Here is a 19,237-nt window from a genome sequence, read left to right on the forward strand (position 1 = left end):
AAAGTCAGGGTGGGAGGTTGGGGGGGTGAGTAGAAGCATCTAAAGCATGAGAACTGCTGTCTCTCACAGTAGCCACACAAAAATAAGGGTCTGGTGTCCCCAGACCTTCCCAGTTTCAAAGGGAGAAACCAAAAGAGTGAGTTTTACATGACACACAGGTTATCTGTTTCTACGTTAAGTGTAGTGTGCTTTATTTCTTTTGCCTGTAAACTATAGCTGAAGCTCTGTGCCCATCAGTCTGATATGAAACTGCAAATCTGAGGTTAAAAATATATGTACTTGTGATAAAAAAGTAAATTATGTGTAATGGACTTATCACCTTCAGGACCATGAACTCCTGACTACTAGTGTCTAAACAATTACAGTGTTTGTAGTGAGCTCTTTATCAGCCATTATTAGAATTTAAGTATAGTTAATGCAGTGTCTGCTGAGTGGTTTCTCAATAAACATAGATAGGTTGATCTTAAAGTGAAGCTTTACAGTGCTCTGTAATGTAATGACTATTGAAGGGTCTATAGCTTGTTTCTGGCCACAGCGAAACTGTGTGTGTCAGCAGAGAAAGTTACCCCACATGTAAGTCTCACTCATGCCTAGACACAAGATGATACCAACTTTCCAATCTTCCTGCTGTTTCTTCATTCCATAGTGTCCTTTCTGATTTCTTCTAGCTAATGTCACTTGCACATCGCACACTCCCATGGCTGCTCTCCTGTCCACTCCTACCCTGCAGCCATGGGAATGTAGGTGGGGGAAGGGTTGGGAGACACTTTCATGATATCAGTTAAGAATGGTCCCCAAATTAGCATGGGGTATATCATACCAACCACACTCATTCTGACTGAACAAAGGACAGGCTCCAGGCAGGAAGAAGACTGAACGTGTACATCTTAAACTTCAGTTCCTCAGATTACAATTTTAGAATGACAAAGAAAACTTCACAAGAGTCACTGGAAAATGTCTTCCAGGTCAGGTCTGACTCCTTTGTTACTTAACAGCTATCAAATTTTGTTATAACAAAAGCCAAGTATACCTACAAATTGCCAAAGAATCTTCAACATTCGTTATTTGCTTGTTTGCAAGTTATAGTATTAAGAACCATAAAATATTATTTACATAATCTTCTTAAGTGAAAAAGCCAAGTTCTAGGAGAAACACTGTATGATTTTCTTCTATAAGATACTTGATGTACCTTTGTGTGGATTCTTTTCAAAATAATTGTAAATTTATCAAATTTTTTGATGTATGACAAATATTCTAAATAAAAAACAATTCTCACATCAGCTTTGTGTCATAATTCCCCCAAATACATAAAGTTGTAAAAACTATGAAAGTATGGTAAACAAATGTAACTTTCAAAAAGTATATAATTTTACCAAAAAATATCTATTTTTGGAAAATATCTGAATATTTATCATATACATATATATGTGTTTATGTAATTTTATAAATATATCCATGTATTTTATAGCTACATATGTATATATGTACATATATAGAAATTCTTACAATTCAATAACACAAAAATGAACATAAGTTTTAAATTGGAAAAGGTCTTGAATGAATATTTCTCTTCAATAAACGTAGCTGTTAGAAAAGTACAAATAAAAATTCCAATTAAGTACCCCCTGGTTATGGGTACTGAAGTTATTTCTGTAGTAGTCAATAGATGTAAGCAGCAGGTCTATCAGTCAGTGGTGAAGGGCTGAGCAGACTGATTATACATATACATATACATATACATATACATATACATATACATATACATATACATATACATATACATATACATATACACAAATGTATGATATATATGTATATATCACATAAAATTAGTGTATGCATGTGTGTATGTATATAAAAATACTATTTAAGCATAAAACTTTCACATATCATAATATGAATGAATAGTTATATAATACTAAATGAAAGAAGCCAAATAAAGGCTATTTTATATTTCACATACACAAAATGTCCAGAATCTGCAAATCCAAAAGGGCAGAATTCAGTTTGGTGGTTGTCAAAGAGTTGGAAGGGAAGGAAGTGAAAAACTGTTTACTGGATATGAGTCTTTATTTTGGAATGATGTGAGTTGGCAGACAGCAGAGGTGTTGGTTAGAGAGGTAAACACCACTGGTCTGGTCATTTTAAAGGGGTAGTGTTGTTATGAAATTTTCACCTAAATAATTTCTAATAAGCCTGGGTTTTTTAGTATAAATAATCCACAGAAACTTCCATGTCATCTCTATAAACATTGCAGCAGAGTGTCTTCTGTAGAAGAAAGGACGTTCTACACAGCTCCTGGGACCAGGCACTCTAATGGTTTGGAGATACCTATTTTGATCTATTCTTCTTGCCAGGAAAAACAAACAAACAAACAAATAAACAAACAACAACAAAAAACATCACCACCAACAAAAATCCATTTTTCTTTACAATAAAGTTACGATTTAAGCTCTACTTACTCTAACCGTACCTCTATTAAAGCAAAGAAGAAACTCACAAGATTAAGCCAATTTCCTTCCATCCCAGGTCTATGTGTTACACATTGTACTTAGCCTTGCAGCTGTGAGAAACTCACTTCCCCAATTCCTGTGTTCTGGTCTTCCAGGTCCCTGAATACTCTTCCAAAGAGTAACCCTCATTCTACCCCTGACTGTCCCTGTCTTCAGTCTAGACTCTAGAAGCTGGGTTGCCAGTCTTAGGTGCTTCTCATACCCTCTGTGAAGTCTTTAGCTGCTGAAGGCAACAACAACAACAATTCAATCAAGTGGTATACTAAACCTTGTGACTCAGGTACCTAAAAATGTAACCTTCATTGTCACTTGGGAAAGGAATTGGAAGTTTCTCCGAAATATGAACATTGCCGGGCAGTGGGGGCACACGCCTTTAATCCCAGAACTCAGGAGGCAGAGGCAGGTGGATTTCTGAGTTCGAGGCCAGCCTGGTCTACAGAGTGAGTTCCAGAACAGGTGGGACTACACAGAGAAACCCTGCTTTGAAAAACAAAAGAAAAGAAAGAAATATGAACATTGAATAGTCACATAACCTAAAAATTCTGCACAAAATAATTAAAGGTATACCCACACCAGATCTTGTTCACAAACACTGAAAATGGCATTATTCACAGTGGTTTAAAAGTGGAAGCAATCCAAATGCCCATCATATGAGAAACGAACAACCGAAGCACTGAATTGTACATACACTGGTGTATCATTCAGCCATATAAAAATGAATTACTGGTACCTGCTGCAATATGGATGAAGGAATTAAAGGTATTGTGCTAAGTAAAAGGTGTTAGACACTATAGGCTACATGAGAGTGGTTCTAATAGTATGAGGTGTGAAGCATACTCTAACATATAAATATACTGTCAAGGGCTAGGAAAGGGACAAGAGGGAGACTGGAGATGAGGTAGAGTTTACTTTCTTGGAGAGATGGCAATATGCTGAAAGCAGCAATGGTCCGTTCTCTGAGTCTACACAGAAACACCTAATCACACACCCCAGTTGCCATTGTTGAACGTTTTGAGATCTTACACTTGGCTATCTGACATCTGTGAGTGTGTTGAGACCTAAATCTGATCCTGAGGGGCATAAGGGCTGCATAGAAAAAAATGATAGCTATTTCTATTCTCAAAGACTTGCTTCTCATGCATGAAGTGAAGGAAAATCCTGGTCTTACTCAACAGAACTATTTTCCATTCCATTCAAACTATTGTCTTTAAAATACCTGGCCCACATTTGAGTGTCAAGTGAAAAGCAAAAATAAATTCAACGAATCTGCTGTTGTAGTTTTGTAGACGAGCCACTAAATGGTTATCATATTTTGGACCAAGATATTCACTCAAATGTACTTTTGAATTTATCATTTTTATTGAATCATCTTCATCAATGTCAACCATGCTATATGATGCACTTCTGAGAACCATAAAATGTTAGAAGCAAATTGGTAAGTCAAGCCATAATTCAGATATTCAGGGCAACATTTTTTTGTGATGCCATGCTTTATGCCTAGAAGCTATGGCAAAGGGATCCAGAAAGAGTTTCAATAGTCATGGTCTTTGATTCCTTGTTTACTGGCTTATGGTAAAAGGTGTGGATGCTTACAGACCAGGTAGATGAGAGGAAGCAAGAGTTTCTCTTCAACTTCAGGAATAGTCAAGAATTCATTTTTTATTTTGATCCCTCAACAAGAAAAGATTTAGATTAAAATGGAGAGGGATTCTTACTGAAATGGGGTGAGAGGTAAGTCTAGTTGTTCCCCACAGCACAGCAGCAAAGAAGGGATCTCTCTAGGGACCTTTCAGCAAGGGGATGGCCAGGACTAGAGACCTTCAGCTACAGACATGGCCTTGGCCACAGAACAAATGACTTCAGTAATCCATTACAAAGTGACAGCATACAAAATCGTTCTCTAGGTTTGAAGGGGGGAAAAACATTAAATGATAAATTGAACTAAAATAAACAGGATTCTATTTAAAACCAGGCAATAGGCTGCGTGGCTTTACACAACATCTTCCATAATTTTATCACTCCAGTGGCACCAGAAAGCTGGGCCTATCTTCACAATCCATCTGATTACATGTGACTTGGCGATGCTAAGCAAGTCCCAGGCGGGGGCAAAGCTGATTACAAAGCGCAATGAATAGACAACGGTGTTGATGACTTCATTTTACATTTCTGTATTTTTAGTATTCAGATCTCAAATGTTACATTTTCTAATGGCTGAAGTTACTTCCTTTCTGAGAAGACTTTGAAAACGACAATGTTTTAATTGGTTCACATTAAAGCCTCTTAGAAGCTTGAAGAAAAAAAATCTTTCCAGATGAGCAAGAGGTTGGATAAATGTAATGACATATGGTTTGGTTTTTTATAGCTACAATATGCAAAAAATAGTAGCATAGCACATGTATTCAATGATATATATGTATTTATACACATAAATATATATTCTGCTTATACATTATGAGATAAGATTCTTTTGTACAAATGTGATTTTGTTTTCTTTCTCTTTTTTGTTCGCTTTAAGAATAAAAATAACAACTGAAACTTAGAACAATTTTAAACATCTCATTATACAAGGGATCTTACAAAAGATAAAATCAACGACTGTTAAGCCATGATGCCACACGGTACCCTGCACAGACTCGTAAGTAAGTTTTCGACAAGGTCTCAGAGCCTCAGGGCAAGAAAACTGTCCATCAGTCTTATTAGAGAGCTTCCCCTCCTCCACAGCCATCCTCCAGATCTTTCCAGATGGATGGTCATGAACTAATTCTTAAATATCTCTCATGAAAGGTATTTCTCGCATCCTCTGCTCTCTTAGAAACCCCCAGATGCTCTTCCTTTGCCATCTCCGCATCCCTTAGTCCATCAAGTCGCCCATGAGCACATGAAAGGCATCCGATCATTACATTCCATGAACTGATTTAAAATTTTCTCATTGTTTTTATATAACACTCGTCAACCTTTTCTTTAATCTTCAAAGCCAAAACTAAGCCAATTGACATAAACAGTTCCCTCAAACTTCACACATTAATTTATGAAGTTTCTTTTTCTTTTTTTTTTAACTCTTTTGAAGGTTTCCACCCACTTTGACAAAACCTTCTTATGGAGAAGAATCTTGTAACCCACAGCAAATTCTTTGATATCCTGTGCCTCTGGACTTCACATATTTCACCTCCCTTCTACTCAGTAACTGAAAGGGCACACTCTTGATTTCCAGAACAATTGGTGGACTGCTGCTAATATGTGAGTCCTAACAAGGGTCTATCATAGTTTTCTTTTTACTGTTTGGTGTGAAAAATATTATACATATGCCATGCAAGCAGATCCACCTAATGCATCAGTGATCTGAAAACTACCAGTATTGCCTGTGATGTCTTTCCACTCAACCCTCACACACCTTTATATTATATGTGTGTGTAGATATATACATATGTACATAGGTATGTAAATATGCAGCTTACATAAACTGAAATAATTTGTTTTGGTTTGCTTCTTTCGACAATTACTGCAATAAAAGATTTTTTTTTTCTTACTAGAAAGTTCTACCCAAGGCAATTTCTTCTGGCCTCAACCAAGAAATAGCCACAATTTGGGCCCATGTTAAAACATCAGTTGCATCTGTCCTTGAACTCACATTTCTGGATCTACCCGGGATGGCACTTACTCTTGTGTGTCCAGCCTCTGCTACATTTTTGATTGTGAGCCTAGCCTTTAACAGCTGAGCCATCTCTCCAGCTCCCAGCCTCTTTTAAGACACACATTTTTGTAAAATTCATCTGCATCACTGTGGGTATCAATTCTTGGTGTCTAGCTTTTGAATAGTATTCAATTAGATGTATAATTCTGTGTTATGATTTATCAGTTGTTTCTCTTGCCAATGGTATTTCAACTATCTATCATTCATAGCTAAGGTAAATAAAACTTCTTTGAACATTTACTACAAGCCTTTCTCTTAGTACAGTGGTTGTACTATTCAACGTTTAAGTTAAAATTTGTTGTTGTTTTGTATAACGATGTGAACCAAACAGCCAGAAAAATAAAACCAGACGTGTGTTGAGGAGACTTCTTTGTACCCTACCATTGACGTGGCTCCACGCTGTGTTCTAGAGTTAAGTAAGCTTTTGGCAGTGGCTCATGTGTCCTTCCAAGTTCAATGCAATTGTAAGTAATTATGCATTTATTCTCCTTCTAACACACAAAGTAGGCTGATATATGATTACTCCATGCTTCTGTCTTTTTCAATTAACAACCTCTCTTGAAGTCTTTCTATATTGATAAATAAAATCTGTCTGCGTTGTGTGTAAACAGTGCTATATGGATGGCCCCCTCAGATTATTGCTAACATGTTGTAATTATGCAAATCGCTGCCGTAGAGCTATCACTACCTCATTACAAATATATGGAGAATTAGTTGTGCAATTAAATTTCAAAATGATACTTGAATTTTTCTGGGCCAGGGCTTTGATAACTTTATGGACATTAAGAAAGTGTCCTCCAAAAGAGTCATGACATCCTGTATTCTTTGAACAATCAATCCATTATAACCCTTCTTCCTGTACACTTGCTGCCAGAATGTAGTATGAACCATTCCCAGACACTTCAGTCTCCGTATCCTCTAGAGTTGTCAGAAATCAATGGACACCAACCTCACACCCTACATGACATCAGGCCAGAGTGAAGCCCTCTGCAGGACCAGCTACACAAACTTTGCAAATAAAAATGAGGAACCTTGTAAGAATTTCAAGATGGTGACACAGAAGGATTAAAGCAAGCATTGAGCTCTCTAAGCCTGTGGGCCTGTATAACTGTCTAGGTTGACAACACATGGAAGGTGCCCTTGATCTTAAGCCTCAGAAAGAACAATAACATTTTGCTGATTATGTACCTTCTTTTACCTTAAACATTAGAGTAAAAATATTTTACTATATTTATAAAATAATCATTACTCTATTACAGGTCAGAAAATCAACCTTTCAGGAAGTTAGATGATATCTACCATTATATAATACAACTGACAACCAAGGCCCTCCATGCTGCCTCCAGTAGAACAATTCTAGGCAACCTCCTTGCAAAACACACAACCATTCTGCTTCAGGCTGAACCTTTTTCTTTTAATTTATTTTTTAATTAGGTATTTTCTTCATTTACATTTCAAATGTTATCCCAAAAGTCCCCCAGACCTCCCCCCACTCTCCTACCCACACACTCCCACTTCTTGGCCCTGGCGTTCCCCCGTACTGAGGCATATAAAGTTTGCAAGACCAAGGGGCCTCTCTTCCCATTGATGGCCGACTAGGCCATCTTCTCATACGTATGCAGCTAGAGACACAAGCTCCGGGGGTACTGGTTAGTTCATATTGTTATTCCACCTATAGGGTTGCAGACCCCTTTAGCTCCTTGGGTACTTTCTCTAGTTCCTCCATTGGGGGCCCAGAAACTTAGAATACTCAAGATACAAGATACAATTTGCAAAATACATGAAACTCAAGAAGAAATAAGACCAAAGTGTGGACACTTTGCCCCTTCTTAGAATTGGGAACAAAACACCCATGGAAGGAGTTACAGAGACAAAGTTTGGAGCTGAGACGAAAGGATGGACCATCTAGAGACTGCCCTAGCCGGGGATCCATCCCATAATCAGCCTCCAAATGCTGACACCATTGCATACACCAGCAGGATTTTGCTGAAAGGACCCTGATATAGCTGTCTCTTGTGAGCTATGCCGAGGTCTGGCAAACACAGAAGTGGATGCTCACAGTCAGCTATTGGACAGGCTGAACTTTTTTAATATTAATCTTTTACATACATGCCTACCACTACCCCTGCCTCACACATAAATAATTGAACAACTGCATTGATGGGAAATGAAGGCCAAGAAGAGGCTGGTGCTAAAGTTACTATTGAATCTATACACTCAAACTTAATTTAAAGCTTATCTTAGCACCCATATTGACCTTATCACAATGTCTATTAAGAAGCTTATTTGTTCCTCCTAGTATGTAGAGAAAGAGAAGGGCACTATACAGAATGCTTCGGGATTATTATCAGGCTTATATCATTGGTGCCCTTTTCTCTAAGAGCCAGAATTAGTAGGGTGGAGGGAGCGTTATAGAACTATTTTCTGACAAAAGGGGGGTGAGTTACTTCTAACATAGCAGAAGGCAAGTAAGGAAGAGAAAAAAAGAGAAGAACCACTGAGAGAAAGTTTTACCAAGACTCTGGTGCTATATTTACGGCTTTTGAACATCTTAAACATCATCTGCACAACCCTCTCTTAGGGATGCTTCACACACTGGTAGTATCAGAAAAGGGAGAAGAGAGGAGGATGAAAAATGGGAGATGAGAAAAGGAGAGGAAAATGGAGACAGGATAAAAGGGATGGAAGGTGACAAAACATTTGATAAAGGTGTGGCTGTTACACTCCTGACACTTGCAATCATAAAGAGCAATCTAGTCCTGCGCTAAGCTGGTCCACACTTCTAAGCTTAATCGGTGCAATTGAGTTAGTTCTGCCAGACTTGGAGCTGGACACCTTTCTCTGCTCTTTCACCCCATCTGCTGGCTCTGCCAAGAGCTGTCCTTGGCTCAAGACACCAGCAGCACCAATGAGAAAGTGAACTTGATAATTTATACAGCTGTGATTTCAGCTTAACCTGCTAATAGATTTCCTGGGAGCCTTGATAAAATGCAGGTAGATCAGATCTGACGCATGAGATTTTCTGTTTTTAATAGGATCTCATGTATGCTGCTGGTCCTTGGACCTAACTCTAGGGACCAGGGCTTTATATCATCAGTGACAACTAGCACAAAACCCCTCAGTAAGGTCTCTCAACTGATGTGGAAAATGGTACCTATTTCTTAATGTAGCTCCACATCCACCAGTGAGTTTAATGCAGATAATGAAGAATTAAGTTCATTCAGAGTGCTCCTCCAGTTGTTTCAATGGTCTATTTCCACGGAAGTTGTCAGTTATACCACGGAGTTGATACATTTGGACACCCAGATTTAGGTGGGAAACGCTGTGGTCTTGTCATATAGAATATGAGCTTCATTTTAAACAAATGCTTAACCACTGATCTCCTCACAAATCGGCAGTAGAATCCCAGAGAATGTGTGGCTTGGCCAAAGTCCCCTAGCTTACTGATGATAGCAGGGAAGGGAACATACTTATGATCATTGGAGTTTCATGCTGTCTGTTCATACATCCTGGTTATTTCCCATCTTATATTTCCTTCTGTTGAAATGGCTAGAATTGTATCTGCTATATGCTATAATTACTAAGGACCTATATACATGCTGGAAGTTATAGAAAGTAACAGCATGCATCTCATCTCAATAGTTTGCCTCCTGTATCTTTCTTTGTATTCTAATGCCCCACCCCTTCTCAGTAAAATTAAATTTAAGTCATTTTTATTTCATTTTAAGATGAAAACAGAAATAATAGACCCTTTGCTATCAGCATCAGTGACTTTGTGTATTCTCATTTTGCCTTCTGTGTTTCATTAACATGGTGCACATTACATTTTAATTGACATTTAAAATCTCCCCACAAAGAGAATACAAATTTATTCCATACAATGTGGATGAGTGGGTTATTGATATGTGCATACTGGGTGAGTGATTTGTTTGCCTAGATGAATGATCTATCACTTATTCAGGAACTCAGGATATAGCCAAATATCAAATCAAGGGATAAGACCCTCAAATGAGACTAGGCTCATTTGACGTCAAAATTCACTTGAGAGAACTTTAGCAGTTTTTCGCGCCTGACTGAGATTGAAGGGTGGATCTCCAAACTGCCCTTTCCATTCCCAAACAGAAAGGCACAAGAGTAAATAAAATGTTTCCGGACCTCTGCGGTCTCAACCCGGTAACAGCGTAAAAAGCAGATGAGCAAATTGAGTGGGCGAGTGAAATCATTTGAACAAAACCCCATTATTTACAGATGAGAAATTTATATTGTCAGCGTAATATCTGCAAGGCTAAACAGCCTGGAGAGCGTATAAAAGCACAGCACCCTGGTGCAGAAGGGCAGAGCTTGGGCCCAGGACACACTCAAAGTTCCCAAGGGGACTCCCTCTGTCTACACCTGTTCACAGCTCAGGCTCACAAGGTAAGAGGCACACTGTGCGGAGGGGGCTGTCTGGAGGACGTTGGACAGTGAACTATGTTTAAGTACTATGAATTAAAATGTTCTTTTTACGTCTTTTACCTTATTGATAGGACGATGAAGAGCACAGTTTAGATCAAAGCGCTATTGATTAGATTTATACCTACTTTATCGTGATGAATTTGCAAACTACTTAGAGAAATAATATAATGCACTTATGAAATAGAAAGAAAAACAAAGATTCAGACCAGTGCATTTATTACAATGTGAACAGTATGTTCAACTAAGTAAATACTCTGAAAAATAAATATTTTTGCTTTGACTTGAGAGATGCGCGTACTACTTTGAACAGAAGGGGCTTCTTAATTTCACAAGAAAATGTGTCCATTACCAAGACTATAACGGCAGTTTTTCTTTATGAATTAAAACCTTTTTTTTAAAGCTTTTGTTTTCTAAAAGAAAATATTCAGTCTCATCTTTCAACTACCCAGATTTCTAATAAATGTTTCGAGGTATCAAGGCCCTTTGTAAATTAAAACTAACATCTTTAAAGCAGAAAACAAGCGTCATCAATAGCTGGGAATGTCTTCATATGAGTTATAAAATAACAGTTATTTACCATATAATAGTTGTAAATAAAGTTTAAAGTAGCTACATCTGGAATGAGATTCTGTGCATCTCTTTAGAAAGACTAATCAGATATTCTGAAGTCCTTTCTTAAGTTCATAAGGAAAAACCCCAATTCACAAATGCCAGCAATGGAGTCAACCATCAGGCATAGTGTGTTTCAATACATCCCAGGCCGTTGTTTCTCAATCTGTGGGTCATGACACCTCTGGGGGTCAAACAACCCCTTCACAGGTATTGCATATTAGATATTTACATTATGATTCATAACAGTAGTGAAATTACAGTTATGAAGTGGCATTGAAAATAACTTCATGCTTAGAGTCACCACAACATGTGGGACTGTGTTCAAGGGTCACAGCATTAGGAAGGTTGAGAACCATGTATCTAAGGACTTCTTATTAAGGGAGATAAGGAAGCAGAAAGTGTTTATGTACCCTACAACACCAATGTATCTTAGGAAAATAAAATAATCTCTTCTTTCCTAAATCTAAGATTCTTTCTCTAAGACTTTCCAAACAGGGAGTAATACTGTGCCTATATCCTAATTTTAATTTTGATAGGAAAGTGTGGTGTTTTTCTTTTTACTTTTTTCAGAAATACCATTCTCTTTCTTTACACTAGCCAAAAGAGGAGAGAAGTAAGTGTAAATTTCTTACTGGATACAATGTTGATGCTAACATAATATATTTAATTCTAAACAATAGTAGTAAAGCTATGGGTTAATTATTTTATTTCTCAGAAGTTTCTTAACTTTCAAAAGGTGGCTAAAGGAAAGTGAGTTATATCAAGAGGTTGCACCAGAGGACATATGTTCTCACTGTATTGTCTGTTCAAAATCCACCCCTTAAAAACATGACCAGGGCCATCTCAGAACCTTCAGGGACTTTAGGCTGAAGGGTTTCTTTAGGACTGAGTTGGCATTGTTCAGTCTTTTGCAAGAGGCTTTCCAATAGCATTATGGTCCTAAAAGGAAACTGTTTTTTAACTCTTCAGTATATGTCAAAGTAGCCATGTATTGTTGATCATCAAGATAATGAAAGCATAACTTCTATTATGCTGTTTTGTCTGATTGGCCAGTTCATCAATAACTACTTATTATTTCAGGAAGCTACCACTCCAGGTATGACAGTCTCTATTTTACTGCTGAAGACAGATAGTAAATATGGCTGAGATGTTAAAGAAAAGATTGATGTTTTTAAAATGATAATATTTGTAAAATCCTTATTCCAAACCAAATGTCATTTGCTAAAAATACTCATTTCATTTATTTATGGAGAAACATAATGAAACTTGGGCTGAAATTCCCATTTCTCAAAAATAAAACATTAGAGTTGGAAGGTTGCAGAGAGAAGCCTGAGACACTGTGGACTCAAGATTCCAACTCAGAAGACAGAAGAGCTCACTCTTTCGAGGCGTCCTGGCCCACACGCATGTAGACCCACATCCTCGTCACCAGAACCCTGGTATCTTCTGGTTTCACAGGTTATCTGTTTTTGCCAAACAGACAAGAAACCAGGTGTATGCTGCAGACAGACCCACAGTGTCATTACTAGGAAATGCCATTTTCTAGACTGAGTATAATTACCAGACAACCAAGGGACTTTGGAACTTCAAAAGCAAGCACCAGTTTTCCCTAGGATACTAATCTTTAATTTCTTAGTTGTGATTGTTCAAGTTGCCAGGAGCATTAGTTCTTATTGCAAATTGCTTGTCTTTAAAATGATTTTTTTCCCTTTAATTTAGAACAGGTCAAAGCACCCTAAAATACCTCAAATCTGTTGGCCGCTTTATAATTACAAAGTCTAGACCAAGTTACACTATTTAAAATATAAATGAATAATACATCTGAACCGACAGCTGGTATGCCAAGTTGTAGCCCGAGGCGGCTTTAAGATGGTTGAAATGCAGTATAATGTAAATGCTTGGAAGTGAAGGACGATTAATTGAAAGCCAGACTGATAGCGAAAGGGTGGTGTTATGGATAAGGTGCCACTCAGGCTAACCATATGCAGCATATCATCTACAGAGGGTATTTTAAATGTTTATTGTGGACACTTTTATTTCAAGTCTGGAAATGAGCCTTCTAAACATTAACAGAAGTGTCCTACATTAATGAAAAGCCTAATAGTAGAACAGATCCTTTGTGTTATTTTTTTTTCCTTATCAAAATTCATGGGGGTAGGGGAGGGCGTATATTCTATTTGAATTTAACATGGCATTGGAGCCATAAGCAGGATAAAACAGACAGGATAACTTTTGTCTTGCCGTACTATTAACTTAGTCAAAATTGAGCTCATTTGGACTGCCTGCTCCCCCATCACCCCCTACCCACCCCCACTCTGTGCTCCATCAGGCAGAAAAAAAATGAAGACCGTTTACATTGTGGCTGGATTGCTTATAATGCTGGTACAAGGCAGTTGGCAGCACGCCCTTCAAGACACAGAGGAGAACCCCAGGTACTGAACAGTAGTCTGGCCTGTCACTGTGGTTAGAATAAAATCTGTGAGAACCGTGATTGGTGAGTAGAGTCCCAGGGGTTTGGAGGGACGTATTGAACACACAATGGTGATAAAGGTGGGCTGATCTGGGATATGAATCAGGATACATATACACCAACAATGGGGTGGCTAGGCTTACAAGCATGTCAATGGGAAACTGTAATCCTTTGGGTTCTTCAGATGATAATCTTTAGTACCTTGTTTTAACTATTTCAACCCCAGTTCCTTTTTATGTCTTTAAAAATAACATTGTTCTTTGTTAATTACAAAAATCATATATATTTAAGATGTAAAATGTTTTAAAAATGCTCAACATTTTCAAGTGTTCAAATATATATCTACTGTGCAAAAAAAAACAATTCAAAATATATAAAACTAGTGTGTTACTTTCCTGGGTTTTAAAGATTTTTAAGTACGTTTTTTAATTGGAATAGCATTATATCAGTTTGCCCCTCCCTCCCCTCCTAGTCCCTTCTCACTACCTGTATAAACTATCATGCAAATATCTTTGAGCTTCTATTGCCATGAAATAGATTTTTCTCTTGAAGCTACATTGTCAACTTGCTCTTTTATTATTACGTATCTGATTTGTATGAGTTACATGCTTTTCACATCATATACAGTATTTATTTCCATATTCCTCCTCTTCTGGGCAGAAGTTTTAAAATTTACCCAGGAAGAGTGCTACACAGGAGGTCTGTCCATATGCATTTTGCCTGCATTTCTTAATACTTTCTGGGGTAGATTTCTAACAATGACACTATTGTGTCAAAGGGCATGAGTGAATTTAAACCAGAATTAGTACAAAAAAGCCTTGCTGGTTTGCCCTTCAGAAAAGCTGTCAGAGTTCATCTCTCTTCCCATTGGCAGTAGAGAAATATTTTACCCTCTCTACTGCTTAATAATTTTAATTTGACAAGTGAAATAGTATACCATTTGTGGTTATTACATTGATATCCCTGTATATTTATCATGCCAACCAGTTACATAGGAATATCCACCAGGAATTTTCAAATTAGCAGATGGTGTTTTTGTCCCTTTCTCCAATCTTTAGCTACTGTATGGCTAAGTAATTGAGGGTTTTTTTTTTTTTACATTAGTATATGCAAGACAAATTTGGGGGCATAGATCTGTTGCCCAAACACATGATTTGGGATTCTTAAGGTTTTAAAATATTCAAGTCACTGTTCTCCTCTGTCATATTAGCATAATCATGAGTAGATTAATTACTTGAAAAGATTTCTATCATCCTGTTTCAGAAAACATTTGCGAAACCTGTTGCTAAATTTCAGAATGAGTATCTTCCAATACACTGAAGTTCATACAATGGACAGGTGCTAATGCCTTCTAAGCATTGGTTCTCAACCTGTGGGTCATGACCCTTTGGGGGGGGGCGTCATATATCAGATGTTTATGTTATGATTTGTGACAGTGGCAGAATTACAGTTATGAAGTAGCAATGAAATAACATTATGGGTGGGGGTCACCATAACATGAGGAGCAGTGTTTAAGGGTCACAGCATTGGAAAAGTTGAGAACCACTGCAAGGCAACTGCAGAAACAGCAAGCTCACTACTACGTGGGACCTTCTATTTTGTAGCGAGGAGTCTTCTCAATAAGCCTAAGTGTGTACTTGTGGATCACTACCCGTGGAGTACCTGCTTCTGCAGTACTATTTACGCTGATTAATCATTTCCACTCACAGATCATTCCCAGCCTCCCAGATAGAAGCACATGAAGACCCTGATCAGATGAATGAAGACAAACGCCATTCACAGGGCACATTCACCAGTGACTACAGCAAATACCTGGACTCCCGCCGTGCCCAAGATTTTGTGCAGTGGTTGATGAACACCAAGAGGAACCGGTAAGAGTCTGAAGTTGTTGTACACAACTTCATATACATATTAACTTCAGTGCATATTAAGAAATTCTACCGACTCCCCTAGGCTATCATGCTCACCCAACAGGCTTATTCATGTTGGATATTTCTGATGTTGACCATGCTACCCCTTGACTTTTGCTCTATAGAAATCTTTATCCACACACAATTGTGACAAAAACATTTTATTATCTTAAACTGCAGTGTTTTTTAGAAATTTTCTAAATTGGAAACTGAGTTTTTATGACCTGCTAGGTTGAGAATGTTATTCTTACTAAAAGTTAGAGAAAACTCACAACATGCAATTGAGGGGTTCAAGTCAATGACTGTGATCCGATTAAGATGATACCTTAGCTGTATTGATCATTGGTAAAGTACAAAAAGCAGCTGCATCCATTCTTTTGTAACATAAAATCCAAGAAGTGCATTTAAAATCACAGCCTAGCTAGTTGCTGAGCCTAAAGAGAGAAGGCGGCAAGCAGGAACACAAACCGATCATAAGGCATACATTTTAATGTTGGATTTTGTTTTGAGGAGTGTTGGGGGGTTTGCTACTTCTAGGCTACTGCAGGAAATTATCCATAAGAGTTTCGCAGAGATGGTGGAATTTCACAATTTCTTTGGAGGATAGCCCACATGGAAAAGGAAGTTATGCATACCAAGTAGCTGAGGAAATCTAAAAATCAGGAAAAGGACATAGATATATCTGGGTGGGATGAAAAGGGTAGGAAGAGGGTATGAGACAAGGAGACAGGGCACATATATCCTTGGAGTGGAGAGTAGGGCAGCAAAGAAGATACCCATAGCGGTCAGAGAAGACCTGAGGGCTGACAATGTCCCTGCCAGTGACTTATAGGTAAGGCATGACTGTGAGAAAACACAAATTTATAGACTTGAAAACGATTGTTCTGCTTTTTCTAGAGTGGAAATGATACAATGTGGGCAAACTAACACAAAGCGAGCGACCTGTAACCTCAGCTATTTGTTGTCTGATTAAGATGAACGTTCCAAAAGGGCGATGTACAGCACGGGTCTGCAGGCTGCTGGTTCTGTCGCCCCTGGGTTCTTCGCACACGCTTGCAGCTGATAAGAGCCCACTTTGCTTCTCTCCCGCTAGAGCGTTTACTTTCTTTAATCTGTCATCATATGGTTCTTCTCATAATAATTCATGACAGTCCTTTGCTTTCCCTCGGATCAGTTAACTGACTCTGACTGGCTGTTCATTTAATAACGAGTACCTACTATGACTGTGAGCAACATGGCGGAGTGGGCAGCCTTCCTGTCCTAAGATCAAGTAAAACGTAAATGAAGCTTTAACAGCCATGGCATGAGGAAGCAGAGGAGGTGAAAATGGCCCCTGGAAAAGGAAGGGGTGGTTTAGTGTCTTTTAAAATGGCATTAGCCTTTCCCCACAAAGTTTCAATCCAGATCATTAACGGAACTTCAAAATAATTGTGTAACCAACCGCTCTCACCTCCCAAACTCCTTAGCCCCCTCTCCTTTCAGTCCCGAGCCTAAGGTTCCCACAGCTTATCAGGGAGAAACACACTAGCAAAGATGCAAAGCTTCAATTCAGCTCCCGCATTTCTTTCAGGAACAACATTGCCAAACGTCATGATGAATTTGAGAGGCATGCTGAAGGGACCTTTACCAGTGACGTGAGCTCTTACTTGGAGGGCCAGGCAGCAAAGGAATTCATTGCTTGGCTGGTGAAAGGCCGAGGAAGGCGAGAGTAAGTCTCGGGCTGATTATCTGATGATTAAAAACAACAACAAGAAGTAAAAAGACTATCCGATGGGGGAAAAAAACTGTACTGAAAACTTTTTTTAAAAATGCAATATTTAATGAAATGATCATAGTCTGACTTGAAGTTACATATTCTTTTAACTTGTATTCATGTGAAAATAAAAATTCAAACATGTAACGACGTTATCCACATCTACCACATGTACTCAGCCACCACAGAGCTAGCCACACGATGTTGGTGAAAAGGAGAGCAAGTTTCTTAGTTGCTTGCTTAGATCTTAGTCACACATTACTCCTGAACCATCTCATTTTCTTGTGACCATTTTGATTTGCATTTGAAATGAAGTGGGAGAAAAATTTATGTTCAACTCTGATTTTTTTTTAAAGCGGAGTTAAAACATACTTGCTGAGAAGATTGAAATGAGGGGGAACTAGTACGGAGGCTGACTTGTAAGCGCTACCCGTCATGCCTACAAACCCAGTGGTGCAACTTCATGGGTGTCTGTAATGTGTAACAAATATTCAGAATTCCACTGTAGAGAATGGGGTCCGGGGCGGGGCGGGGGGGGGCATAGCTGAAATTTTAATCCCTTCCTGCTAAATTTTGCCAGGCTGCTTTCACAGTCAATGACTTTCCAGAGCACGTTGTATTTGTGTTGGGTTTTGGAAAAACTAATCGTTTAAATAATAAGGTATGCGTTGTCAACTAACTAAAATCTTTAAGGCAGAGTGGATTGCTCAAAAAGGCAAAGCTACACGAGCTTCGTTTCAGGGTAGAGAACCAAAACCTTCTAGCTTTTAGTGGTCTCCACCTTGTACGGTCTTGTATAAGGGGTTTCAGTGAAGTGCCCCACCACCACCACCCAAATGTTATTCTCTACAATTCTCACCCACATCACCAATGATCAGCAGTTCATAAGCGTTTATTTAAGAGAAACACTGACTCAAGCCCTTCTTTTCTTAGCTTTCCAGAAGAAGTCGCCATTGCCGAGGAACTCGGCCGCAGGCACGCTGATGGCTCCTTCTCTGACGAGATGAACACCATTCTGGATAATCTTGCCACCAGGGACTTCATCAACTGGCTGATTCAAACCAAGATCACTGACAAGCAAGTGCTTTTGAGTTGATTTTGAAATCTATTTAAAATTTTATAAATGTAGGTTATACAGCCATTAGCCGTTCCTGGAGGATGACTCTTACATAATACATATGATGAATGTCTTATGCAAGAATATTTAACTTTTCTATGGAAGTTTCGATCCACTTAGCTACTCACAAAGCATCCACTGGATTTCTATGATAGACCAAGTACTAACAAAATCAGTATGAATGAAATATGGAGAATTAAGTCATTACATATTAATGTCACATTAAAATTGCTGAAAGTTTAACACACCCCAAAAAATGTCATTTTAAGTGGCATTATTTACTCAATTTAAGAGCAGAGGTGTGTGCCTGGGTGTACGTTAGTGGTATAGTGTTTGCTTAGCATATGTGGGGTCTCTAACTCAGTCTCCAGCATTAAAATAGAACAAAACAAAACAAAACAGAAAAGAGAGAGAACGGCACAGGGCTAAGAGAAATCAAGTTAAAATGTAATTTATTAATAAATCCTATTTTTATAATTATTTACAAATACATGTTTTTGAAAGATTTCTAATATGTCATCCTTATATGAAAATTAATTCAAGTAAAAGTGCTGAGGAATTTTCTAGTAGAGAGATAAATTTTTATTAAATGACATTGAAATGTCTTCAGAACAAATTAGTTATATCATCTGGTTACTATAATTATTCTAAACAATTCTCTTTTTTTTTCCTTCATAGGAAATAGGTATTTCACCATTCACAACCATCTTCACAAC

The 19,237-nt window shown here is 38.1% G+C and overlaps 1 protein-coding gene across 1 annotated transcript; it reads left to right on the plus strand.

The window, feature by feature from the left end:
• Positions 1 to 13,596: 13,596 nt before the first annotated feature.
• Gcg (glucagon) lies at positions 13,597 to 18,500 on the plus strand. Its single transcript, XM_021156704.2, has 4 exons — positions 13,597 to 13,703; positions 15,451 to 15,612; positions 17,222 to 17,359; positions 18,338 to 18,500. The coding sequence occupies exons 1-4, from the start codon at positions 13,612 to 13,614 to the stop codon at positions 18,498 to 18,500; spliced, it is 555 nt and encodes a 184-aa protein (XP_021012363.2). The 5' UTR covers positions 13,597 to 13,611.
• Positions 18,501 to 19,237: the final 737 nt, after the last annotated feature.

The sequence above is a fragment of the Mus caroli genome, unplaced genomic scaffold (genome assembly GCF_978045245.1).
Source record: "Mus caroli unplaced genomic scaffold, Mus_caroli_1 scaffold_2, whole genome shotgun sequence".
Lineage (NCBI taxonomy): Eukaryota > Metazoa > Chordata > Mammalia > Rodentia > Muridae > Mus > Mus caroli.

What these genes read in the sequence shown, in the direction of transcription:
- Gcg (XM_021156704.2), top strand. Translation starts at nt 13,612, where the DNA reads ATGAAGACCGTTTACATTGTGGCTGGATTGCTTATAATGCTGGTACAA. An exon ending in GACACAGAGGAGAACCCCAG is followed by an intron (nt 13,704 to 15,450) that starts GTACTGAACAGT and finishes TTCCACTCACAG; the next exon opens with ATCATTCCCAGCCTCCCAGA. An exon ending in ATGAACACCAAGAGGAACCG is followed by an intron (nt 15,613 to 17,221) that starts GTAAGAGTCTGA and finishes CATTTCTTTCAG; the next exon opens with GAACAACATTGCCAAACGTC.